We start from the raw sequence: 26,515 nt of genomic DNA, 5'->3' as shown, positions 1-26,515 counted from the left end.
TATTTTGATTATTTTTAGTGTTCATTGAGTGGTCAGCTATTTAATTAATATTTGACATTAACATTCAATAAACATTTATTTTAATTAATTTTGTATCCATAATGCACACGAGTCATTATTTGTTGTGAAAGCATCAATGTGTGTCATTCTTATGTTACACAAATGTGTCACACTCATGGCAACTACTTCCAGTAACAGAGACTGCTGCTCTAGAGAAAGCCACTTAGCCTCTCTATTTAGTGATCCCAACCATAGAAACTGTTGTCAACAATACAGTCTAGGCTATCTTTCTTTTCTCTCTATTGTTTATGATATAGAATGTAGAATCTCTAGAGTTTCTTGATGTCACTTCTGCTCTGCTGCTTGAGAAACCAGCAGGAAATGCTTGAATTCTGCTGGCAGTTCATCTTTAGAGTAGAGAGGATCAGAGAAATATACTCTACAAATACGACAGTTGGCACGAAGTTGGACTCGAAGAGTTTCAATGTAGTTGTGTGTGTGTGTGTGTGTGTGTGTGTGTGTGTGTGTGTGTGTGTGTGTGTGTGTGTGTGCACGCGCATATAAGAGCCACACCCTGCTTGTATGCATGGCCACACCAGTTTTCCAAAATCGTACTTCATGCAACAACTGTTTGCCACAAACTTCAGGCTAATGCTATACCTCATTAACATAGTCTATTAATAATACATTCAAACAATCATTTGCAACCATTGTGATTGTCCTAGAGTTCTGAAGAAAATAATCTAATTTGTCTACCATCAGCTATCTCACACACAGGAGTCGTACACTGCCAACTTGACAAGCCACACTGAGTCAATGACATGGATATGGGCACCTGAAATCATCCAAATAAGCACGTGACCAACCACACATGCTGTATCAACAACACAGAAGTGACTCCAAGAAGAACACATATACGACATACAACTCGACTATCATACATGCAATTCGACTCCAAAATACACATTTTAAAATTTTAAAATTTAAGTTTTAAATATTTACATTTCAAAATTTATTTTATCTTAAGTTTATGTTACAAAATTTTATTTTTAATTTTTCATTTATTTACATTTTTTTATTTAAAAAATTTTATTTTTATTTTAAAATTTTTATTTTTATTTTAAAATTTTTATGTTATTTTGTCCTTGGGGATCAGTGACGACAGTAAATTATGAAACTTGTCAGTCTTTCTTTCTCATGTTTCTCTAGCTTTGCCCATGAGACTATGACTCGTTTCAGTTGTTGGGTGTCTGGCAAACGGCCACTTGAAGATGACGTTCAGCGCTTTCCTGGTGGTCATTGATATTCACTAAACGTGCTGTTAACGAGTTCTCAGTCACCATAATGCCTGCAATCTATATCGAATTGGCTAGTCATTGATTGCCGTGTGGACTGTTGGGCTCCCCTGCCGAGTTGGTGGGCGCCCAGATGGGAGTAAAGACCCCACTTGCCCATCATGGAGGGGCAAGCAACACACTTTTTTATTTTTAAATTTTATATATTTTAAATTTTACTTTTCTATTTTCAAATTTTAATTTTTAATTATAATTTTTAAATATTAATATTTTATTTTTAATTTTTTAAAATTTAATTTTTAAACATTTTAATTTATAACTAATACTTTTTAAATTAATTTTAACTTTATTTCTTATTTATATTTATAAGATTGTATTTTCTTATTTCCACATATGTGACACATACCGTATTCGCCCATAATAACGCTCTGGGCGTATAGAAAAAAACAATTTTTTCTGGGCGTATACTAGGGCATGGGCATTATTTTGGTCACCGGCGTATACATGGTCGCAAAATGCTGTTGTTTGGCCAGTCATCATCTAAATACTTATAGACAGAAATACCACAAATGCTTGCAATTATCCATTTACAAGATCAAAGGTACTGGTATCCGCACAGCATCAGCATACACGCAGAAACTAAACACTGTATGTATGTATACACATGCAAACCAGAGTAGTCAGCCCGAAGCCGGTTAAAAGCATCTGGGTCAGTAATTGCAACAAAACATGAGTCTAGCAGTTAGCACTTTCACTCAACACTGACACCACCTCATCAAACGCACACAGATGGAGACAAATGTTCTGCAGACCCCATTTTGTTTTGTCTGCGCATGTGTATCCTGGGCTTATACTTGGGCTTGGGCGTATAGTTGGGCTTGGGCATTATTTCAGTATGGGCGTTATTATGGGTGAACACGGTATTAATCTGTCATATAATCGATTTTTCTAGATACACAAACAAAACATAACAAGCTTGATTTAATATCAACGTTATACACACTATTTACTACAACACCATGCTTTACACATACTATATGCACATACCTTTTGGTGTCCTCTATGATGTAGTTTGAATTCCTTGTCTAATGTAGATGTCGTTGAAAACAATAACTCACCCTGTCGACACCATCTGTGTGTAAAGTAGAAAACAATTTTTGTTACGGCATGCAGATTGAGTTCGGAATGAAAGAAATTGTCGTGTACCTAAACTGTGAGCCCATCGTTTGGTGAGCTAATCCACTCTGAATCGGTTGACTAAACATGCAAACCATTGATACCAAGTAAAGCTCATAATATGATTAAGTGGGTATGCATGCATGTCTGTCTGTGCATCTGTGTGTGTGTGTGTGTGTGTGTGTGTGTGTGTGTGTGTGTGTGTGTGTGTGTGTGTGTGTGTGTGTGTGTGTGTGTGTGTGTGGTGTGTGTGTGTGCGTGTGTGTGTGGTGTGGTGTGGTGTGGTGTAGTGTGTGTGTGTGTGTGTGTGTGTGTGTTTGTGTGTGTGCGTGTGTTTGTGCGTGCGTGCGCTCTCTCCCTCTCCCTCCAAGTGAACGTCATCAATCTAAAAAAAACAACGACTTCTACGTCTAAGTCAACAAAGATAAACGATTTTATACCTTGGGTGTACTAATGTGCTCCATCTGCAGGCGACAACAGGCTCTGCAAAAAACCAACTTTTAACTTCTAACGCGCGCTAGCATTTCTTAATCTTGAAATTCCAAATAGCAGCGCAGGCATAGTATTGTAAATATTTTAATTAATTAATTAATTGATACGCCATTTTTATGTGTGATAACGCAATATAGGACTCGCTAACCTTATACTGTCTTAAATTGCACGTGTTTTCCGTGTCTGTCTGTCTTCCTTTCAATCATTTTCCTTGATTTGATGCAGAGAACAAAATATACAATTCAAGTAATACGTATATCATGTTAGACAGAATCTCGATAAACTATTGTTTACAGATATTATCGTTCAATTCGATTGATAGCACATCGCTTACAAATATATTTTAAATAATGACACAAAGATATGTCCCTAAATCAAAGTCACGTGACACATAATTACCTTAATTATTTGTTTGGATAAATGAGTTCTACTACATCATAACCAAATATATCACATGCCTCCTTTCTCAAACCCATCTTCAAAAGTGTTTGAACAATCAAGTCACAAGTAGCTCTTCTGCCCATTGCCTCTCTCCATTCTTCTAACATGGCTTGAGAGCGCAAGAATGGCTCTCTGTATTTATCAGTGATAACGTCCGTTCTCTTTGTAGGAAACATATCTGCTGAAAGACGGGCCCCGAATTCCTGCCATCTGTGAGATACTTCACCAGCAACTTTCACTAACAGCTGAGAACTCAACTCGTCATCAAGATTAGACATTTGTGACTGTTGACAAACTCCAGATGTTAGAGTTGACACACTCGAATCAGCAGATTCACTTACTGAAAATAGAACAAGAGATGTTTCAATTACACCATTTCAGACATTATATGATTCATAGCTACAGTAGACAATCCTCATATTCACTACATGCTACTACTCAACTGTCAATGTACACAGTAAAACACTAGTCTCGCGTAGTCAGACCTTGCCCACCTACATCCGCCAGTGAGAAATAGGCGCATGTAGGCGAGAAAGGGTCTGGCTACGCGAGACTAAGAAAACACCAACAGGAAGACAACTAAACTCACTCGTTGTTTCTTCATCTTGTTGTCGTCTATCACTTCCAGTTTCAATATCTATAACGTAACATCAATTAATTATATACTAACCATCAACATCACAAATAATCACATTTACCTAAACTTTCCCTTGAGTCACTAAACCAGATGTCCAAAGTGGGAAATTGCTCTCGTGACACACGATCATTCTGAGAGTTTCCTGCTACATCATCTTTCTCTTCATAAAACCAACAGTCTAATGCAGCTCTCTCATTGTGATCCAGATTGACATCGACCCTGCTTTTGTTTCTTCTCAATGTTGTGTCCTCACTTGGTACATACTTGTCTATACATACTAACTTGTTCATATCCACATCAATGGCTGGTCCGGGATGTTGAATATTCAATGAAAACTGAAAACGAGACAACCCTGGTGTCTTCACTTCATGCAGCTTTTTAGTGATGAACAGACGCATGTCTGTACACAGAGATGAAATTTCATCAAGTGGCCGTTGTGTGTCAATAGTGACAATGATATATTTCTTCAAGTGATAAATCACTTCCAACTTGACATCTTTCTTGACTCGATATACACACTTATTACGTGTCAACATTGGTTCGTCAGGATATTTCTCAATGCAACACGTCATCAGCCTAAAATGCAACTGCTCAGGAATAAACTCAATTTTGTCAGACAAAATGATAAGTGACATTGGCCGAGAAGCAACCAAATCAACAGCTGCAAATGGACCCTCTGACTCGACTTCTAGCAAACATGGAACAAAGTATTCTGTTTCATAAGAAACCGATAAAGGAAGAGGTGGAGGATTGGGGCACAGGATAAAATAGAAATTCAACAAATTGAGTACATCTTCGTACTCTTCTGGCTTCACTCCTGCTACTTCCAGACGATAACGAATCAGTTTCCAAGAAGCAATTCCTACTTGCCGAACTCGATCCCAATCATCCATCAGTAAAGAAGAAGGCCAATCCGTGACAGACGCCACGACTGAGAAAACCTTGAAAATCCAGCTTGGTTTGGTGACGACTATGTTCTTCAGCTTCTCACTTTTCTGAGGATAAATTACTGATCCGGCTTCATCTAAATATGTCAGAGCAAGACGAACTTCTTTCTCTTCTGACATTCGACACAATCGACGAGCAAAACTCATGATAACATTGACATTGGAAAGAGCAGTGCCCAACTTGATTTCTAAAGAATCCAGAATCTTTTCTAGAACTGACCAAGTGGCTGGTATCAGAGGTTTAGGTGACACATCACGTGCCATCTCTTCAATGATTTGCTTCACTGCACTCACGCCTGCATCCTCGCTTGCACTGTCAGGATCGGACACCGAATTCTCGACACGAAAAAACCAATCGTTAGCCTGGTTAGATGGTCGAAGGATGTGCTTCTGAAATGCTTTATTACAAAACATTTTAGACAGAAATTCATTCTGCTTCTTGATCATTTCTTCATCGGCATCATTGATGTGTGTTCCAATCAACAACATTACTGGTGATGCACATCCCTTTGACTTGCCCATGTGAAGGCCAGAGAGGAGGCCTTCAAGACTTTCCACATCTCCTGCCAAAAAAGTCATGGATGCCCACAAAGCCACAGCATCATAGTTCGTCTCTATCCAGTGGTTGTCGATTGGAATTGGTCTTGAGTCAGCAGAAGGACAATAGAAAGACTTGGCAGAGTCACCTAGAAACTCGGATGCCTTAAATACAACACAAACGACACATCCTGGTGTGATGGCTTCTCCTTGACCAGGAAGAAGTGGCTCCTGACCTCCCAAATCCCAAATGGCAACGTGAACTTTTGAATCTTCCTGCTTTAAGAGGTCAGGATCACTTTGAAAATCTTTAATAGCACGAGCTATCCCTCCAGTTAGAACTGTTGCTTCATCAAGTTTGTTAGTGTTGTTGCTGCTTTCTCTAGTATCAGTTGATGTAGATTCTCTTGCAACTGACAAGCTAACCTCAACCTCACTGTGATGATCACCATAATCTGTTTTGTCATTGTCATATTTGTTGTCATCTTGACTACCAGACACATTTGCACTTGAAACAGTCGCTACATGAACTGCTGCTCTAGCTATTTGTTTGTCCAAAAATTCTTCGTCCTTGTCACTCAAAAGCTTCCAGTTTGATGCTTCACACACTGCCAACTCTGTCAGTGCGACAGGTGTGCTCAGTTCATTTATCTGAAACTTTAGTTTGAGCACAGATCGTTTAAATGACGTCTTGCCCGTTCTGTCTCTACCAGCAATGACAATCTTCACTCGACTTACTTCCACTTTTCCTTGTGATAAAGCTCGAACAAATAACTCAGCCGCATCAGCTCCCATGCCTGTCACACCACCTACAACAATACCATCATTACAATTTGTATACTACAATCTGTTTAGTAAGAAGATCGACTGACGAGGACAAAGAACGACGTTCAGTATTGTTCCATCAGTTACTCCTGCCTCAGCCAATGTTTGCTCATCGTGTAGTTGCTTCTTCTCAAAAACAAGCAGTTGATCCCATGATGATGGGTCATTCTTGGTTTGCAATTGCTGCTTCAAAGTGGCAACAGTATCAGATGATTTTGCTGTCAATTCAACAGCTTCACCAGTTAGTGACTTGGCCACTACTTTGAGCCATTCACTCTTGTGAGCTTCTACAAAATAAGTAACTACATCAATACACAAACACAAAACAAAGTTAAACATGTACAACTGTTCTAACACTACACACAAATAAACAAATAGTCAAGAAGACATTCTAATAAATGTAAAACTTGCCCTCTCTCTCTCTCTCCGTCTAATATGTTTGGGTGCCTGTGTGCTACACAAAGTCTGTATGTCCACCAAGTCGGCTATCAAATCGGTCGTTGGACATGAAGCAAGTGGGGGTGCTGACTATGGTGCACCTCTAACATTGGGAATCAAAAACTCATACATAATTAGTTGCTGAAAGATATGCTCTTTGCTGCCAAAGTATCCAATCAAAGTTTGTGGTAAACAAGAACACCTTCACGATCCTATGCAACGATTGTCAGGGTCATCACGTTCCTCTTGCTCCATGCTGCACCAGTTTCTTAATGTGGTGACCAAGAATGACACCATTTGGCTGACTGCCTCTTCAGCACTGGCACATAACATCGCAGCCAGGTCTCATTGATGTCAAGGTTTCTCTGCAAGTACCTGGTGATGTGCTGCCGAGAGAGGTTGACTTGACACGCATCTACTTCTGATATTCAGTCAAGGCGTGCAAAGCCCATTTCACTGCAGCTTTTCTAAGTAATGAGTGATTCGTCAGAATTCGATGGGCACATCCACCTGACACCAAAACATCCACAACCACATCCTCACAACTCAAACGTAGATCTTCTTTCATAAAACCCTCACACTTTAAACCTGATCGTCGTCTCGACTCACTAAAATGTCCAGTACAAGGCTCATCTTTGACCGACTGTCTCCTGGTGCCTCAGGAAATCTGGATCACAATATTCACATGACCATGCCAAATTTCCGACAAGAGTGAGCAAGGATACCAGGAAATCTGCCTTAGGGTTAGGGATAGAGTTAGTGGCTGTGCTTGCTCTCTCAGACCGTGCAGCAGTGTCGTCAGTGTTCCATGGTTGTGTGCAAACTGCCAGTTGATATCAAACTCAATTAATTTAAACGGAGTAAATGAAAAAGACATAACTCCTTCAAATCGAAAAACAACATGAAGCAGTAACTGGACATGGATGAGATATATGCATGAATAGTCTGCCCTTAATTAATGACCAAATTTCACGTAGATCCCGAGAAATTAATGAGCAAACAGAATCTAAGGCAACGAAAAAGTTACAACACCTCAAAGTTTGAAGGGTTCATGGCTACACCATGTCCCCCATAACAACACTGCTCGACCTTGCCACACTTCTTAGAAAATTTGGGACTGTTGTGTTTGATTTCCTGCCGTGTCCTATCTTCTGTAACAACAAAGTGAGTGAACTTTTGATGGCTAATTACGTGATTACTAATAAACAATATGAGATAAAAATTTCAGTTGACATGTAATGAAGAACTCTAGTATATAAATGTGTAAGTAGCAGTGTTGTTGCAAATAATACAAACAGTTTATCAACGATTGTCTCAAACTTTGAAATGACCCTCATAAATAATGTCTATTGTATGACGTCATTGGTTGATTTACATAGTAAACGTACGCTAACATCATGAGTAGAAGATTACAGAGGTTAGCCAAAACTCTGTAATGTCAGTAGCTAGCGGTTAAACTATGTATTAATACAAATGACTGTGAGAACGTTGCATAGTTCAGTTAGCATTGTCTAGCTGGTCGCTTTCTTGATATGAGTAACTGCACTAGTCGTTCAACCCAATGAGCATCGTCCCTCACTCTTCCTCGTTGTCTGGAAGAAATTGCTTTGCTTTCAGACGTGTCAATTCGATTGCTCCTACAGCAATATCACCTTGTCTCCACTGGCTCCAAACCGGAACGAATCAAGCGACTGTCCGCTGCTCTCGTTCCTACTGACAGAGCGACTACAACAACTACAGAGCCGTCAGCAGCTTTAGTCACGGCGGTGACGACGAAAACGCCTACCATGGCCACACAAATCGACAGCACATCACTAGAGACTGTGATCCAGTCAGCAGTACAAGCATCAGTAGCTGCCATGTCTCAAGCTATTTGTCCCATGCTCACCCGTTCAAGATCCCGGTCAGGCTCTTCCCGCCACACCACAAGGAAGGACGCGGAGTCGCAATTGTGGAAACCGGAACAATGACAGCAGCCGAAGCTCTCGCTCATCCTCAAGGTCTCGATCACCACACAAACAATGGTTTAGATCGACCAGTCGCCATTCGTACACAAGATCAAAATCACGTCAGTCCAGCCCTCGCACATCTGACGGCCACGCATGGACGGCAGCAGGATCTAGCGATCAACCGGAAAACCTGCATGTTATCTAGGAGGACAAAGAGGAAGATACTAGCAGGTGAATATGATGACTTTGACACCATACTTACTGAAGTACCGACTAACATAGAGGGGTCTCCATGGCAATGAAAGCCTCGGTATCTAGTCCAAAGTGCAGGCATGTCTGCAACATCAACTCGTGGCTTCAGACTTGGTCTGCATACGCGGCTACAGTCTTTCTAGCGGATCCGGCGCAAGGTTACAAACTTATCGGCTACCAGTCTATAGTCGCACAAGCTAGCTCGCAATACCAAACCTCAGCCTGGCTGAAATACGAGAGCCTTTCGTTATTTTGCCAGCAGGACCACAAGCGTAACATGGGACACGATTGACCATCACATGTGGGCTCAGTGCTTCACAGGTCGTGCAGCAACCTCGATCACCTGCTATACATGCAGCCAACCAGGTCACGTGGCAACAGACTGTGCACACACCGACCAGTCCTTTTGTCCCCCCACGCAAGCAACCACATCTTCCGGTAACATCTTCAATCCCTCTTCGGGCAAACCCGAAATCTGCCGTCTCTTCAATGCTGGTAGATGCAAGAACCAAGCCTCACCTAGCCTGTGCAAACACCGACACGAATGTTTCATCTGCCACGACGATCACCCCGAGACCACGTTTTCCTGCACAGGCCCAATAAACAAGCATAAACCAGACACTTCACTTCAGCCTGAGGTTTTGCAATGTCACTATACAATCACCCTGATCGTACGTTTGTTGAATCACTGCTTTGGTCACTACATCATAGTATCAATCTTGGCTACACTGGTGCACGTTACTTTCGTTTATCTTCCAACCTAAAGTCCACACTCGAGCACAAGGTTATTGTTCAGCAAGGCAGGGCTTAAAAAATAGGTCGTCAAGTCATCATTTGATGTTAAATTTTACAACGACTATAGCAGACGAAGGCTAGTATGTAATGGCTTTCTCATTATGCAGGCGGATAGCTGTACTGTACTGAAACATGTGCAGCTTCACGGTTGACGCTTGCATTGGGACATTTGTCGTACAATGACATGTACGCGTAGTAAATTATTACGCCAACAGCATACGTTGACAAACTGGTCATATACCGGATAATGAAATGGGGAGTGCGAGAACCATCTCAGGATTCCGACAGAGTACAGGCATGAAGTTCATGACCAGGGAGCATGTGAGGAAGCAGAGGCAATGGTAAATCCTGTAGATCAAAATAGGGTAGATATGATTTTAGTAGCAAGAAAATGGACAACTTCTGCAATGTGATATGTGGAAGTCTGATTGAAACCCCACCTTTTTTGACAAAGAGAGGTGGTATGCGTTTAATCACTAATTCAATTAGCTATCACTATTGCAAAGATGTCTTAGCTCTGTCTAGTGTAACACGTCGTATCCATTGGCTCAGCGATAATGTGTGGATACGCTTGGTTGCATGCCATTGTGAAGTACAGAATACTGCGCTGTATGTTTTACTAGACTCGTACCCAGTCCTCTCCTCGCACGCGCTCCAAAATGGTGGTACACCACTAAACACCATGATTGATATCAACATGACGTCCTAGACTAAAATTTTTGACGACATAAAATTTTTGGAAACTCTTCAAATGTCCACGACTAGTTGGACCAATTTTTTCGAGCCCTTGGATTTAGAAAGCGAACGTAGTGACATGGCTGGCGCTTACAACAAAGTCCCTCTGCCAACTCTCCACTGCTCTGGCATAGGTGTCGTTCCAAAGAAAAACGGTAGCTGGAGACTGATTATGCACCTGTCCTGGCAGACTTAGTATTAGCAACGGCGTTGACTCAGAGAAGTACCACTTGCAGTACAAGAAAATTGATGATGCCACTGCCTTCGTGAAACACACCGGTCAGGGTTGCTGCATGGCAAAGATGGACTTGAAACATGCCTTTCATTTGTGCTCAGTCCGCCAAGAGGATTGGGACCTTTTGGGACAGCCAATACTACGTCAACAAGTGCTTGCCCTTTGGTCTACGCTCCTCAACGAGTGCCACATTAATCGTGTTCTACACTACCTCGACGGTTTCTTCTTTGACGAACCTCACAACTCCACTTGCCGTGCATCCATGACACGGGTGAAGAAGAAAGCCCATCAGCTGGGCGTACTGTACTGATGAAGCGGAACAAAGAAACAGGCCCGACTACAACCATAACTTTCCTAGGCATTGAACTTGACTCCGAGGCGCTGGTTGCTAAATTACCTCCTGAAAAACTGAGGAATCTGATGGATAAAATTAACCAATGGCTGTCACACCGTAAGGCGACCAAGTGCGACTTACAATCCATAATCGGTAAGTTTAGTTTTGTATGCAAGGTCATTCCGACAGTCCAAAGTTTCTACACCGACTCATTGACCTGACAAGCTCTGTCCGATTGAGTCATCACACCATGTCTACGTTAATAGAAAAACTAGGAAGGATTTCCATTGGTGGTATTGCTTTCTCCCGTCCTGGAATGGGGTGGCAATGATGCCGGATGTCCATCTCTCTGCCGCCGCAGACATGGAGCTCTACATAGATGTGCCCGGTTCCACGGTGACTGGCAGTTGCACTAGACGCTGGAATCGAGGAAGTCAATAGCATGACAAGAATTGTTTGCCATCGTCGTAGCCTGTTTGACGCGGGGCAAGCATTGGTCCGGCAAGCAAGTTTTATTCCACTGTGACAATCAGAGCGTAGTCGACTTATGGCAACACGGCTCATCCCGCTGCCCCAATCTCATGGCACTCGTCCATTGCTTGTTTTTTACGGCGGCAAACATTAACTATACTGTCGTTATTAGACATATACCTCCCACTCCTTGCCTTCCGATCACTATCAAGATCATGATTCAAATGAAATCGATGCTGCGAGAACGTCTTGACCTATCAAACGACGACCGTCAGATGTACTGGGCCATCTTCGGCTTTATTCGGTCCTCAGAATTTACGGCTCCGAGCCCCAGCAGTTGCGACAAAGACCGAAAGCTATTACACCCTGATCTCACAACCGACGACAAGGAGTATCAGCTGCACATCAAGGCTTCTAAAACGGACCCGTTCTGCTTGGACGTCGACTCATTTATTAGACGAACACACCATTCAGTCTGTGCGGTAAAGGTTCTAAAAATTACATGGCCTGTCCTAGGGCATCAGATCTACCGCAATTTGCACATGCAGACGGGTCATATCTGTTCAATTTGATGGTCTCAGGTTGTATCCCAGCGCCCTGGTACACACGCAGTCTTCTGGCTCTCTTTGGAGTAGAGTGCCATTTGGGGGAGGGGCCTTGTTCAGGTCAGTCTTGGCCCAACATTACGTACGAGTGTATCTCCACTCGGGTTGCAACGTCAATGCGACTAACAACTTCGACGCAAGCCAGTTGTCTCATGTACGTCATTAAACGAAATAGGTTCTGTGATGGTGTGTTGAGCCTCCAACGTCAACTCCACTGACCTCTTGGGCTCAAGTGGGGTGTGACAGTCTCCAACGTCAGCTTGACTGACCTCTTGGGCTTGACTACATGGTGGTTCTAACGACCGTTGATCCTCCAACGTCACCCTGAGTGACTTCTTGGGTTCACACCACTTGTTGGAGCTCAGCGTAAGACATGACAACTCTGGTTAACTCATTGTTCACAAATCCCTCACAGCCTGCCACGTTGCCCCATTGAAGCCCACACTGTCTTGTGTCTACGCGGTATCGCAACTAGCGGGCATGTTGCTTACAACACAGTAGTGTATTACGAGTGATGTTAATGTCTATTGTACGACGTCATCAAATGTTTCTATTGTCTCACTTACTTGGATGATCGTTGTCAGCAACTGCAGTTGTACTATCTGTGATGTTTGATGCTGAATTTCCAGCTGCAACAGAACTCTAACATCACACACAACCACTAATCAATACACACAACCTATACTGTGTGACAATCAGCTCATACATTCTCATTCAATTCTTTCAAGTAAGAAATAATTCGAGGACGAGTTTTTCCGTGAAAATCACGCCAGTCATTATATAACAGTTGTTCTGCAGCCTGTAATGGTGTTTGTCCTTTCTGTCCAATAATAGACAGTATTATTAGTGCAATAAACATAACAATATCACACAGAACAAAGTACATATAATCAATAAATAGTTAAACAGCTTATTATCCAGCACATTCACAATGCACAATCAGCATAGCAAGTGTGTGATAAAAGTGAATGTTAGAAAGACAATATGAATAAGACAAATGTCATGCAGTTGACTAAACATCTCTTTAGCTGTTGTGCCACACAGTTGTACAGCAACTCATTCTAGTACTGCTCATACATTAACTAAGCAAACTGATGTTCACTGCTGATTCAGTCATCATCCACAATCAACACGTAGCCATGTCATATGTTGTCATGGGACTGACCAATGACAATTATTCATAATCATGACTTCAAACAAAGTCATTATCAATGTATGATTTCACTAAATGCAGTTCCACCTCCATGCAGTCACACCACCAACTAACAACATCATCACTTCACCATTATAATTTACAATACCACTCTACTACAATACAAACAATGTCCTTCAATGTCCTTATCTAATAATGTTTCTTATAACTAACTAATTAACACCAGCAATGACAATGAGCATATGTGCTGCATTCCAATTGTCCATCCGTCCCTTGCTCCGTCCATCCGTCCACAGAGATGTTACTGTAACCCTAAAGCATGCGTGTCTCCAGTTAATGACTGCTCACATCTGTCATCTTTTATCATGCTTAACACCATGCCCACAAGAACACCATGCTTTAGAGTGTTGCAATGTGATTTGGGTCGCATTGGAAAGGGTTCACAGTAAGGGATACGGTACTGTCAAACTCGAATACTGAACACTGTTCGGAGCGCCGAACTACATTGAACCATATGATCATCCGGAGCGCCAGATCAATAACATCACAGACAAAACCGTCCTGATCGTCGAACACAAAACACATCCAAACCGAAGCGCTAGTTCTAAACCACCCGAAGCACAGGGTTTCTTGAACCGCCTAAGGCACCAGGCTTCAAATTCAGAGCCCACCCAGACTGTAAGGCTGAACTCGCTTACGTAACCGTACCCCCACATTCCCTCCAGAGTTCAGCCTGCCAGACCCAAATGCAACTCAAAGCAAGCAGACACCAAGCCAGAGTCCCATGGGGAGACATGGCTGCCGGTTGCAAAGAGACTCCCCTGAGTGTATCCGCTGAGGTGCGGACGTAGCATCGGTAGCAGTCGCTACACCAGTGACCCAATGTCTGGATCAACCAAGGGGCATACCCACAGCTGCAGCAGTTGTTGCTGCACCGATGCGGAAGCTATGACCCGTGTAGAGTGTCTCCTCCATGCCGCTGCATGTAACAGTAAACACAGACGAGCGGTAAACGATCTGTGAGTTAATTAATTAAGTATGCACCATCAGCACGTCGAAACAATGGATCACCAAGAGTGCCTTCACGAATTGCCAAAAAATGGTGTAGAGCTCAAACTGCGCAGACAGAACACCCAGATGGATAAATGCAAACGGTGTGGCCCAGATGGAACGGGTCTGTCTTTATTTATCTGTTTGTTCTTCTTGCAACATTTCAGAATATCTTTAATTATTAGGCAGAGTTCACAATCACTGCTGTCACCATTTATAGATTAAGCTTCACCAAATGTGAGCTACATACTCCACATTAGCAAGATATACTGCAAACAAACACAACAAATGTACACTTACATTGTTCACTGTTGACACATCAGCTCCTGATGATATCAACAACTTGACAATTGACAGATGAGAATCATGAGTGGAATACGATAAGCAGGAAAGATGTAAAGGTGTTGATCCATCCTAAAACAAGCAGATGAAATGAGATACAAAAAACAGTAAACAACAAGAGATTATAGTAAGTAAGCTGCTCACAACACACGTGCATGTCAAATTCTGTCACATTGTCATTGCAAGTTTGTCATCACTTAACCTTTCTTGACAACACGACACCCAAATTAAAGTGTTTGCTCATGCATCTAATAACTGGCGAGCGAAGCGAGCCTCTCTCTTGTCATGTCAATTGAGCTCGAGATATATTATATTTATATATTTATATATTCATATATTTATATGCGTACGTCAGCACTTGTCATATGGATTTACGGCAAAAAAGAAAGACAAATCGACAAAATGACGATGCGAGATGAATGCAATTTTGACTCCGTAACATATGCGCTAAAATTAAAGCAAGGAACCCTTTTCGAGGGGTCGACTTAATTGTAATTTCTTGGCGAGAAGAGTAAAACGACTCTTGATTTTGCTCCCTTACGCGACTAACGAGCAAATGAGACTGATACGTGACAAACGGAATGGAAAAGAAAAGCTAAAAGAAGAGAAAAGTCTATTTTTTGAGTTTCCGCGCGTTACTTTGATAGAAATTATTGCTACGCAACCATTATCACGTGACTATGCGATCATTGTTACGCGACTATCTCAGTAAACGAGTGAGACGACTGAAGCGTGAACGAAGAATTGAAGACAACTATAGTATTTTGCGTTCAATTATCCGAACTCGGCGTTCAATTATCCAATTCCGGCAATCAATTATCCGAATTGGGCTTCAGTTATCCGATTCGGGCATTCAATTATCCAATGTTCTGTCCTAATTAGAAGTAGCAAATATAGAAATAATTATTTTAGTCACACATTTCTTTCATGACGTCTTTCTATGATGCTCACTCACGTTTCAGCTGAACAATAAATAATTGATTCAAGAAAGGTGGGAAGGCGAAGTAGTGAAATTCGAGCTCTAGATTAGCTAAAAACCCACTATGAGGCATGATGGACTGTTGTATGGTATCACGAAAGAGGCGCTGTTTACAAAGTATGCAGATTGCACCATGATTGACAGAGCAAGGCGTTGTTGTAGGCTTTGTAGATATGTAGATTTAGTTAGCTCTCAACAGCTTAGTTAGACCTCCGCGGAGACGTGGGACACCAAGATTTGTGCAAAGAAAATTATTGTACAACACAAACTAAAACTTCACGCTAAAGTCAAGATTAATTACAAATTATTGCGCTTAGACAGCTGATGAATGATGATATTTGAGCGGCTGCCCAACCGCAGACTATGTAAGTTATTCAGTTTTCCATGATATTGCACAACAGCCGTAAGCAACAGATAATTGAACGCCTGAATCGGATAATTGAAAGCCCAATTCAGATAATTGAACGCCAAATACTATAGAAGGGCAACTGAAAGTCTGTTTCTTTAGTTCCCGCATTTGTTTGACAGAAACTATTGCTACGTAAGGCAACCATTGTTACACAAATTATCACTCAATAGGTAAAGACAGAACACCATCGCTCGCAAGACACAATGCTAACCGAGCATTTACTAGTTATTAGTGTTTGAGGGTGGTTTCAGTTAGGGTTACTGATGATATTGACATGTGCATTAAAGTACACAGATATTCCTTAAAGAAAGTCTACTTGAATCAGCATGCACAATAAATTCATCACATAAACACACTAGTCCTTACAGCACATTCACACAAGCACTTGTAACTGGGCAAATACAAGTCAGCATGGGTTGGCTAGCTCTGAAAGGTTGTGTGAACATGAGACGATCTAAGTCGTGTTGGAATGGCCCAACTCAAACAGCAATGCCAGAACAGTTTGGCTCACCTTGGCTCCCCTTCACCATGTGAACAGTAACCAAGCTGAACTGTAGTCTCACATAACCAGACCCTTTCCCCTTTAACTGTTGTAATGCTATCGAGAAAATTGCAGGCAGATTGTAGCCGATCCATAATCAAGGAAAGGTAGCGCAAGTATTTCAAACACACATGTGATCGTCCATAGCTTAGCAACAGACACACCCACTAAGTGAGCTGCATGGCTTGCTTTTTCTGAACGCTGTGTGAACAAGGGGATGGCTCGACTCGGCTTGGAAGGAACTCATGTGGAAATTAGATGACTGACAGCAAATTAAGAGTAATGACTGCATGCTAGACTTTTAGGTAAAGAGTTGTGACACTCATTCACATCATTTCTCAATTCGCAAAATACACACAAATACTATTGCATACAAATACACTCACATTGTCCTTGACATCTTTCTTACATCCTGCTGACAATAATTTCTCAACAATAGACAAATGACCACCATCACAAGCATAATGTAGAGCTGTCCATCCATCCTACCATTGATAAGAGACATCACATGTTATTATCAGTGAGTACATTATGAATACATGCATCTACAAGTATTAACACCAACTGACTATAAAAATAGCACATCAACCTCACATACAACTCACCTCTGTCCTTAACCAAACACAATTCCACAATGTAACCTCAATACTCTAATCCTTTAACTGTTACACAAGCAAACACTCAAATTGGTAGCCACATACAACATTTTCTATGTGTAATTTAATATTCATCTAAAGTAAATCTAGTAAAATCAAGTCATCACTAAACCAGTTTTTGTCAAACTTTTTCAATACAGTAAGCACATTTGCCATAGAACTTCATCCCACCCTCCTGTTCAGCATCAACAAACAAAAAAACAAACAAACAAACAAACACAAGTGCACATACAATGCAAATACTCTTACAGTAGACTCTAGGTAGCTACAAGAGTAAAAAAAGGATATCACCATAAGCTTACTCTAAACAAGCTAAATTGACTTCCAGCCTGTCTGTCAAGTTGCTATCTATGTTTGTACACCTGTATGTTTGTAAGGGTGTGTCACGTTAGGAGCCAATCAGTAGTCGTTTTGAGACACATAAAATAGCTGACATAACACTAGCTTGTCACCTTGAATCACTCTTGGGAATTTGTTGAGCCAATCAGCAGTCCCTTGAGACACCAACAATAGGTGACATAACAATCCCCGCGCATTATGACAGAAAGGCTGAGATGTGGTATCCATAGCAATAAAGTTAATAAGGTCAAACTGTTGTGGAACTGAGAAGTACAGAGTAAAGTTTGGGTAATAGTTGTACAGGTCTGTTAAGTTTTACAAAACAAACGAATTCATTGTTCTTCAAGAAGCCAAGGTAAGGTCCCATGGGATACCGTTGCACATGACCAACATATGTCATACACAATCTTCAAGAGAGCAATATGTTTTAGATGTAAGACTGATGATGAACAACCAATGTCATCTAGCAAGAAAGATTCGTAGGAAACGTTAAAGCTGCTTTGTTTTGGATCCTGTCGCTAAATGTCGCTTCACAGTTATTTCCCATGCAGATACAGGAGACCTACGAGATCTCTAGCTATGGCAAACTAACTGAACGAAAGATGATAGCAATGGCTCAATGAAAGCACGATACTGTGGTAATTGCGTCCACCTCAATAGTTATCTTCAAGTGATGCAAGTGCGCTACATCAGAATTGAGAAATAACGTGGACAAGCCCACTTTGTGCAAGAGTTATGCAGATATCATGCATGTGCATGTGCTGAATTCAAAATATCTATAGTGTGGGACATTGATGATATTAAGTTAATTATCTTTAATCACATCAACAGGAACCCTGTTTTTTCAAAGAATTATACATTAATTCTAGCAACAAGCTAATGATTAATTAATAATAATGACAATAAATAGACAAAAATTAATAAAATTTACAGTAATATTCACAATAAATACACACACACACACGAATGCATGTACGCGTGCACACGCACGTGCATGCATGCACACGCACGCATGCACACACGCATGCACGCATGCACACGCACACACACACACACACACACACACACACACACACACACACACACACACACACACACACACACGTATTATGTATCCAACAAAATACGACATTCTTCAGTCCCACCAATTCATTGAATGTTCCTACATAAACTTGCTAGTACAAGATTTCTCGTAAATCAGAAAAGCACATCTACTAAACTGTGTTGCTAAGAAAAATTTTTGTGTTCAGTTATAAGTGGATGCTAGAACTATAATATGTGTAGATCTAACACCATAAACTACATCATCATTGTCATCATCTTCATCACCACAACCACTACTACCATAATCATCATGTCATTTTCATTGAGTTAACTGCAATCTTGTGCACTTACAACAAACTCTTTACAAACAATAGGTGTGGTTTACGATGTAGTGTGTGTGTATGTGGCATAGTACACAGCCAACCGACCTGTCCTTCCAAAGTGTGGCAGCTCTGCATTCAGCTGCTTAATTACACATCACAGTTTAATACCCCATTCACACGAGCACAGTTCCAAACTGGGCCGAGCCGAGCCAAGCCAGCCCGAGCTAGTAAAGCAAGCCAGCTCTTGTTCACACAACGTGTAGAGAAAGCGAGCCAGCCGCTATAGTAGGCGTGTTCCTTGGTGCGCATGCTAGCTATGTTGTTTGTAGAGACAATGTACACCCATTCGTAAGTAGCCTCGGCCTCCAAGACCCGTGTGGGAGGACGATTATGAATCGGCGCTACACGGGTCTGGGACGCCCAAGCTAGTTCGTAAGTATCCTGCTCCCTTCATTTGTTCCACTAATTTGACGTAAACTTCCCTGTTTCTAGCATAGCCTTCAATTTGAACCTGGATGCTGCCCTCACCCCACAATGTTATCAGGTACAAGGTTTCGTGTTCTGACCACGCCATTTTCGTATGTATTGAGCATGCGTGGCCATCAGACAGGCTTGGCCCTCATTCACACGACGATTTGAAGACGCGCTGAACCGGGCCAACCCGTGCTGGCACGGCAAGTTGTGGTGGGCCAGGCCAGCACGGCTCGGCATGGCTCGGCCCACATTCACAGAACGATTTCATTCAGCACTGACCCATGCCAGCCCGCGCTGGCCCGGTTAGGAGAGCTCGTGTGAATGGGGTATAACACTCGTATGTGTCATACAAGCCTCTTACATCATCCATCCCTATTAACTGCATACAAACACCTATTATTACATTCTTGTGTCTAATGCTGCACAACAACTCGACCATCATGGTTTGCTGATATAAACAGTGAAAGTAAATCTTGCCAATAACATTCTATCCAGTACAACAAACCTCCTGTAGTTGCATTGTAATATAATCTAATGTATTATCCATAACACAACATATAAACAAGGAATAAGTGAAACAACACACTCAACAGTTACTACTTCATGCATTTTCCTAACCCCTTCAAACATGCATCCTCATCTATTGCATAAATTTAGCCCCGACCCCAAAAAGGCGTGGTTAAAGTTGGTGATGTAGGTGATGTTATATGTTGACCCTAACCCTTATTGGAGCTCACAAAGACATTAAATTTGGACGATACACTGTACAGTCGAGTTCCCGCTGTAGGCATCAGGAATTTGTGTTGTCGTTTTGCATTTATATGCACGCACTCCTACTGTTTTGTCTGCCATCACTGTACTATGATTATCTATCTATCTCACACAGGCATCCAAAAAGGAGGTGTTTGAAAGTATGAAGTTCAAGGGCCAGCAGTGCATCTATAGCTTTGCTTCATTAATTTTATATTTACGTTTATTAGGTTATCTAAGCCCTTCCTACAAAGAACCCCCAACGAGTCATAACTTGATATCTATGACTCTATTTTAACGTGTTGTCCAGTTCACTACACTTGTAAATAAGGACCTCTCCACCTCAAACTTGTAAAGTCAATATTACAATGACTTTTACTGTACAAGTTAATTTAGTACAATAAGTGTCTCTACCAAATACTCATTTGGTATGCAAATATGAATGTGAATGACTTGTGACTACTAATGTGTGTTGGGCTTCACAATATTATTACTGCAAATTTCAAATATTTTTCTTTTTCTCTCTCACTCATCCACTAACACTCGTCTCTCTTCTATTCTCTCCAGTTAATTCTTACTGTTACAACACTTTCACCAATATTCTCTCTCGTTGCTTCATTGTTTTGTTGTAACCTACATGCATTGGCCTTAGTGTTCTTTCTAATCAAACTTGCACACTTCACTCAATTACATCAACTAACAGACCAAGTAACAATTATACCAGCCTTACAATTCACAAAATAAAAAACACAAATAATGTCACAAGCAAACACACTCACATTATCCCTTGCTTCTTTCTTACAACCTGCTGACAATAATTTCTCCACAACAGACAAATGACCCCAATCACAAGCAGAATGCAGAGCTGTCCATCCATCCTAACATTGATAAGAGACATCACATGTTATTATCAGTGAGTACATTATGAATACATGCATCTACAAGTATCAACACCAACTGACTATAAAAATAGCACATCAACCTCACATACAACTCACCTCTGTCCTTAACCAAACACAATTCCACAATGTAACCTCAATACTCTAATCCTTTAACTGTTAGACAGGCAAACACTCAAATTGGTAGCCACATACAACATTTTCTATGTGTAATTTAATATTCATCTAAAGTAAATCTAGTAAAATCAAGTCATCACTAAACCAGTTTTTGTCAAACTTTTTCAATACAGTAAGCACATTTGCCATAGAACTTCATCCCACCCTCCTGTTCAGCATCAACAAACAAACAAACAAACAAACAAACAAACACAAGTGCACATACAATGCAAATACTCTTACAGTAGACTCTAGGTAGCTACAAGAGTAAAAAAAGGATATCACCATAAGCTTACTCTAAACAAGCTAAATTGACTTCCAGCCTGTCTGTCAAGTTGCTATCTATGTTTGTACACCTGTATGTTTGTAAGGGTGTGTCACGTTAGGAGCCAATCAGTAGTCGTTTTGAGACACATAAAATAGCTGACATAACACTAGCTTGTCACCTTGAATCACTCTTGGGAATTTGTTGAGCCAATCAGCAGTCCCTTGAGACACCAACAATAGGTGACATAACAATCCCCGCGCATTATGACAGAAAGGCTGAGATGTGGTATCCATAGCAATAAAGTTAATAAGGTCAAACTGTTGTGGAACTGAGAAGTACAGAGTAAAGTTTGGGTAATAGTTGTACAGGTCTGTTAATTTTTACAAAACAAACGAATTCATTGTTCTTCAAGAAGCCAAGGGAAGGTCCCATGGGATACCGTTGCACATGACCAACATATGTCATACACAATCTTCAAGAGAGCAATATGTTTTAGATGTAAGACTGATGATGAACAACCAATGTCATCTAGCAAGAAAGATTCGTAGGAAACGTTAAACCTGCTTTGTTTTGGATCCTGTCGCTAAATGTCGCTTCACAGTTATTTCCCATGCAGATACAGGAGACCTACGAGATCTCTAGCTATGGCAAACTAACTGAACGAAAGATGATAGCAATGGCTCAATGAAAGCACGATACTGTGGTAATTGCGTCCACCTCAATAGTTATCTTCAAGTGATGCAAGTGCGCTACATCAGAATTGAGAAATAACGTGGACAAGCCCACTTTGTGCAAGAGTTATGCAGATATCATGCATGTGCATGTGCTGAATTCAAAATATCTATAGTGTGGGACATTGATGATATTAAGTTAATTATCTTTAATCACATCAACAGGAACCCTGTTTTTTCAAAGAATTATACATTAATTCTAGCAACAAGCTAATGATTAATTAATAATAATGACAATAAATAGACAAAAATTAATAAAATTTACAGTAATATTCACAATAAATACACACACACACGAATGCATGTACGCGTGCACACGCACGTGCATGCACGCACACGCACGCATGCACACACGCATGCATGCACGCACACGCGCGCACACACACACACACACACACACACACACACACACACACACACACACACACACACACATATTATGTATCCAACAAAATACGACACTCTTCAGTCCCACCAATTCATTGAATGTTCCTACATAAACTTGCTAGTACAAGATTTCTCGTAAATCAGAAAAGCACATCTACTAAACTGTGTTGCTAAGAAAATTTTTTGTGTTCAGTTATAAGTGGATGCTAGAACTATAATATGTGTAGATCTAACACCATAAACTACATCATCTGTCATCATCTTCATCACCACAACCACTACTACCATAATCATCATGTCATTTTCATTGAGTTAACTGCAATCTTGTGCACTTACAACAAACTCTTTACAAACAATAGGTGTGGTTTACGATGTAGTGTGTGTGTATGTGGCATAGTACACAACCAACCGACCTGTCCTTCCAAAGTGTGGCAGCTCTGCATTCAGCTGCTTAATTACACATCACAGTTTAATACCCCATTCACACGAGCACAGTTCCAAACTGGGCCGAGCCGAGCCAAGCCAGTCCGAGCTAGTAAAGCAAGCCAGCTCTTGTTCACACAACGTGTAGAGAAAGCGAGCCAGCCGCTATAGTAGGCGTGTTCCTTGGTGCGCATGCTAGCTATGTTGTTTGTAGAGACAATGTACACCCATTCGTAAGTAGCCTCGGCCTCCAAGACCCGTGTGAAAGGACGATTATGAATCGACGCTACACGGGTCTGAGACGCCGAAGCTAGTTCGTAAGTATCCTGCTTCCTTTGTTTGTTCCACTAATTTGACGTAAACTTCCCTGTTTCTAGCACAGCCTTCAATTTGAACCTGGATGCTGCCCTCACCCCACAATGTTATCAGGTACAAGGTTTCGTGTTCTGACCACGCCATTTTCGTATGTATTGAGCATGCGTGGCCATCAGACAGGCTTGGCCCTCATTCACACGACGATTTGAAGACGCGCTGAACCGGGCCAACCCGTGCTGGCACGGCAAGTTGTGGTGGGCCAGGCCAGCACGGCTCGGCATGGCTCGGCCCACATTCACAGAACGATTTCATTCAGCACTGACCCATGCCAGCCCGCGCTGGCCCGGTTAGGAGAGCTCGTGTGAATGGGGTATAACACTCGTATGTGTCATACAAGCCTCTTACATCATCCATCCCTATTAACTGCATACAAACACCTATTATTACATTCTTGTGTCTAATGCTGCACAACAACTCAACCATCATGGTTGCTGATATAAACAGTGAAAGTAAATCTTGCCAATAACATTCTATCCAGTACAACAAACCTCCTGTAGTTGCATTGTAATATAATCTAATGTATTATCCATAACACAACATATAAACAAGGAATAAGTGAAACAACACACTCAACAGTTACTACTTCATGCATTTTCCTAACCACTTCAAACATGCATCCTCATCTATTGCATAAATTTAGCCCCGGCCCCAAAAAGGCGTGGTTAAAGTTGGTGATGTAGGTGATGTTATATGTTGACCCTAACCCTAATTGGAGCTCACCAAGACATTAAATTTGGACGATACACTGTACAGTCGAGTTCCCGCTGTAGGCATCAGGAATTTGTGTTGTCGTTTTGCATTTATATGCACGCACTCCTACTGTTTTGTCTGCCATCACTGTACTATGATTATCTATCTATCTCACACAGGCATCCAAAAAGGAGATGTTTGAAAGTATGAAGTTCAAGGGCCAGCAGTGCATCTATAGCTTTGCTTCATTAATTTTATATTTACGTTTATTAGGTTATCTAAGCCCTTCCTACAAAGAACCCCCAACGAGTCATAACTTGATATCTATGACTCTATTTTAATGTGTTGTCCAGTTCACTACACTTGTAAATAAGGACCTCTCCACCTCAAAGTTGTAAAGTCAATATTACAATGACTTTTACTGTACAAGTTAATTTAGTACAATAAGTGTCTCTACCAAACACTCAATTGGTATGCAAATATGAATGTGAATGACTTGTGACTACTAATGTGTGTTGGGCTTCACAATATTATTACTGGAAATTTCAAATATTTTTCTTTTTCTCTCTCACTCATCCACTAACACTCGTCTCTCTTCTATTCTCTCCAGTTAATTCTTACTGTTACAACACTTTCACCAATATTCTCTCTTGTTGCTTCATTGTTTTGTTGTAACCTACATGCATTGGCCTTATTGTTCTTTCTAATCAAACTTGCACACTTCACTCAATTACATCAACTAATAGACCAAGTAACAATTATACCAGCCTTACAATTCACAAAATAGAAATACAAATAATGTCACAAGCAAACACACTCACTTTATTCCTTGCTTCTTTGTTACAACCTGCTGCCAATAATATCTCCACAACAGACAAATGACCATTCTCACAAGCATAATGTAGAGCTGTCTGTCCAACCTACCATTGATAAGAGACATCACATGTTATTATCAGTGAGTACATTATGAATACATGCATCTACAAGTATCAACACCAACTGACTATAAAAATAGCACATCAACTTCACATACAACTCACCTCTGTCCTCATTACATTTAACAAAACACAATTCCTCACAATACAATGTAACCTCATTACACTAAACATTTGACATCACAACATGCAAACAACCAGACCAGCAGCCACGTCAGTAAATAGTCTAACTGTCCACAATCACAAATCTGTCAATTAAGTGTGGTGGGCAACACTAGTGGGCAGGTGGGCAAACAGATTGCCATGCAAACTACATCATCAATCATATCAACCTTACTAAACAACAAATCTCATCTTTTCATTTAAAAATAACTCACTAACAACCCACTCTCACAATATTTTCTAATTTCAACAAAATATCAAAACTATCTATTCATTCTAACTGTGACTGTTAGCACCTTTCTCTAGCATATACATTCAACTGTTCAATCAGACAGGCACAAATACAATGAGCATCCATTAATATTTCTATTCATTTTAACCACAGGTAAGAGATGCCATTACCATTACTAACTAAACTCATTTATTTAAACACAACAAACTGCATTAAAATTTGCACTCTTACCGCATCCTCTTGATAGTTTATGTTTGCTTGATGTTGTAGCAGCAAGTCTACCATCTCAATCCATGAATTAGCACATGCTACTTGCAACGCTGATGCAATACCAAACACACCACCATAACTTCCCTACGAAATACACAATTGGCTACTAAAGTCAATGAAGTTTGTGCAGTGTAGGTCACGTGACATGTGTAAAGGGCGTGACCATATTAGAACGACAACGACAGCAAAGCAACGACGTAGGAGCGCATGAGACGAAACGATTCATTCACTAATACCGGTAGAGAGAAAATGAGGCGGCACTTCCAACCAACGCCACCTCAACATCGTAAATGATCGTCACTTTCTCATACATTTCCTCATTTACCAACGTCCAACCCAATCTCTCTAGTCTACAAACTAGATCTGTACATTTACACATCAATCAATTCTTACCTCCTCACTTGACACAACGTTTACATCTGCTCCTTTCTTGAGAGCCGCCGATGCTTTATTTACATCGTTTGCACACACGGCATCAAAAAGAGCTCTACTCGAAGGCCCTCTATCCATATTGTGAACGCTGCGTAACCTTTATTCTACGCGCATGCGCAAATAAATTTTATTAAGTTAATTAACTTAATCCGTTTATTAATTAATGAGCATCAACTTACTAAAAAGGACATTCTATTCTCATAACCATAAAGTTTTTGCATTGGTATCACTCTCCTGCTAGAATGAAATAAATAATAGAGAAAATGAATTGTAACATGTGTGTGTATTATTTGCACAAATAAATAAATTACATTGACATAAATAGAAATAA

General features: G+C 40.9%; 3 protein-coding genes and 1 long non-coding RNA gene across 4 annotated transcripts; all 4 read right to left on the bottom strand.

The window, feature by feature from the left end:
- Positions 1-659: 659 nt before the first annotated feature.
- On the bottom strand, positions 660-2,791 carry LOC134183853 (nucleoporin Nup37-like). The gene is made up of 3 exons (XM_062651419.1): positions 2,502-2,791; positions 2,343-2,427; positions 660-835 (listed from the first exon to the last, which is right to left on the bottom strand). Exons 1-3 carry the CDS (start codon positions 2,567-2,569, stop codon positions 722-724), a joined length of 267 nt encoding a protein of 88 aa, XP_062507403.1. The 5' UTR covers positions 2,570-2,791; the 3' UTR covers positions 660-721.
- A 424-nt stretch (positions 2,792-3,215) lies between these two features.
- Positions 3,216-6,172, bottom strand: LOC134183740 (uncharacterized). The gene is made up of 3 exons (XM_062651333.1): positions 4,103-6,172; positions 3,994-4,041; positions 3,216-3,744 (listed from the first exon to the last, which is right to left on the bottom strand). Exons 1-3 carry the CDS (start codon positions 5,565-5,567, stop codon positions 3,368-3,370), a joined length of 1,890 nt encoding a protein of 629 aa, XP_062507317.1. The 5' UTR covers positions 5,568-6,172; the 3' UTR covers positions 3,216-3,367.
- Positions 6,173-6,467: 295 nt separating this feature from the next.
- LOC134183739 (uncharacterized) lies at positions 6,468-12,920 on the bottom strand. Its single transcript, XR_009970547.1, has 3 exons — positions 12,871-12,920; positions 12,731-12,806; positions 6,468-6,637 (listed from the first exon to the last, which is right to left on the bottom strand). It is a non-coding gene; the product is annotated as an uncharacterized LOC134183739 (long non-coding RNA).
- A 4,017-nt stretch (positions 12,921-16,937) lies between these two features.
- LOC134182990 (ankyrin repeat domain-containing protein 39-like) lies at positions 16,938-26,262 on the bottom strand. Its single transcript, XM_062650433.1, has 6 exons — positions 26,154-26,262; positions 26,021-26,097; positions 25,714-25,836; positions 24,975-25,073; positions 21,004-21,102; positions 16,938-17,123 (listed from the first exon to the last, which is right to left on the bottom strand). The coding sequence occupies exons 1-6, from the start codon at positions 26,260-26,262 to the stop codon at positions 16,977-16,979; spliced, it is 654 nt and encodes a 217-aa protein (XP_062506417.1). The 3' UTR covers positions 16,938-16,976.
- Positions 26,263-26,515: the final 253 nt, after the last annotated feature.

This window comes from Corticium candelabrum, chromosome 8, assembly GCF_963422355.1.
Source record: "Corticium candelabrum chromosome 8, ooCorCand1.1, whole genome shotgun sequence".
Lineage (NCBI taxonomy): Eukaryota > Metazoa > Porifera > Homoscleromorpha > Homosclerophorida > Plakinidae > Corticium > Corticium candelabrum.
The sequence above is the reverse complement of the archived record's forward strand: the minus strand, read 5'-3'. Positions and strand labels throughout refer to the sequence as shown.

Bases quoted from the DNA above. Each gene is read 5' to 3' on its own strand.
- LOC134183853 (XM_062651419.1), bottom strand. From the start codon at position 2,569: ATGGTTTGCATGTTTAGTCAACCGATTCAGAGTGGATTAGCTCACCAA. The intron at 2,428-2,501 runs GTACACGACAAT...CTTTACACACAG, and splicing joins ACGATGGGCTCACAGTTTAG to ATGGTGTCGACAGGGTGAGT. The intron at 836-2,342 runs GTATGTGCATAT...GGATGATTTCAG, and splicing joins ATCATAGAGGACACCAAAAG to GTGCCCATATCCATGTCATT.
- LOC134183740 (XM_062651333.1), bottom strand. From the start codon at position 5,567: ATGACTTTTTTGGCAGGAGATGTGGAAAGTCTTGAAGGCCTCCTCTCT. The intron at 4,042-4,102 runs GTAAATGTGATT...GTTACGTTATAG, and splicing joins TGACTCAAGGGAAAGTTTAG to ATATTGAAACTGGAAGTGAT. The intron at 3,745-3,993 runs GTGAGTTTAGTT...TTCTATTTTCAG, and splicing joins ACAAGATGAAGAAACAACGA to TAAGTGAATCTGCTGATTCG.
- LOC134182990 (XM_062650433.1), bottom strand. From the start codon at position 26,262: ATGGATAGAGGGCCTTCGAGTAGAGCTCTTTTTGATGCCGTGTGTGCA. The intron at 25,837-26,020 runs GTTGGAAGTGCC...TGTATTTCGTAG, and splicing joins ACGATGTTGAGGTGGCGTTG to GGAAGTTATGGTGGTGTGTT. The intron at 21,103-24,974 runs GTGAGTGTGTTT...TATCAATGTTAG, and splicing joins ACAAAGAAGCAAGGAATAAA to GATGGATGGACAGCTCTGCA.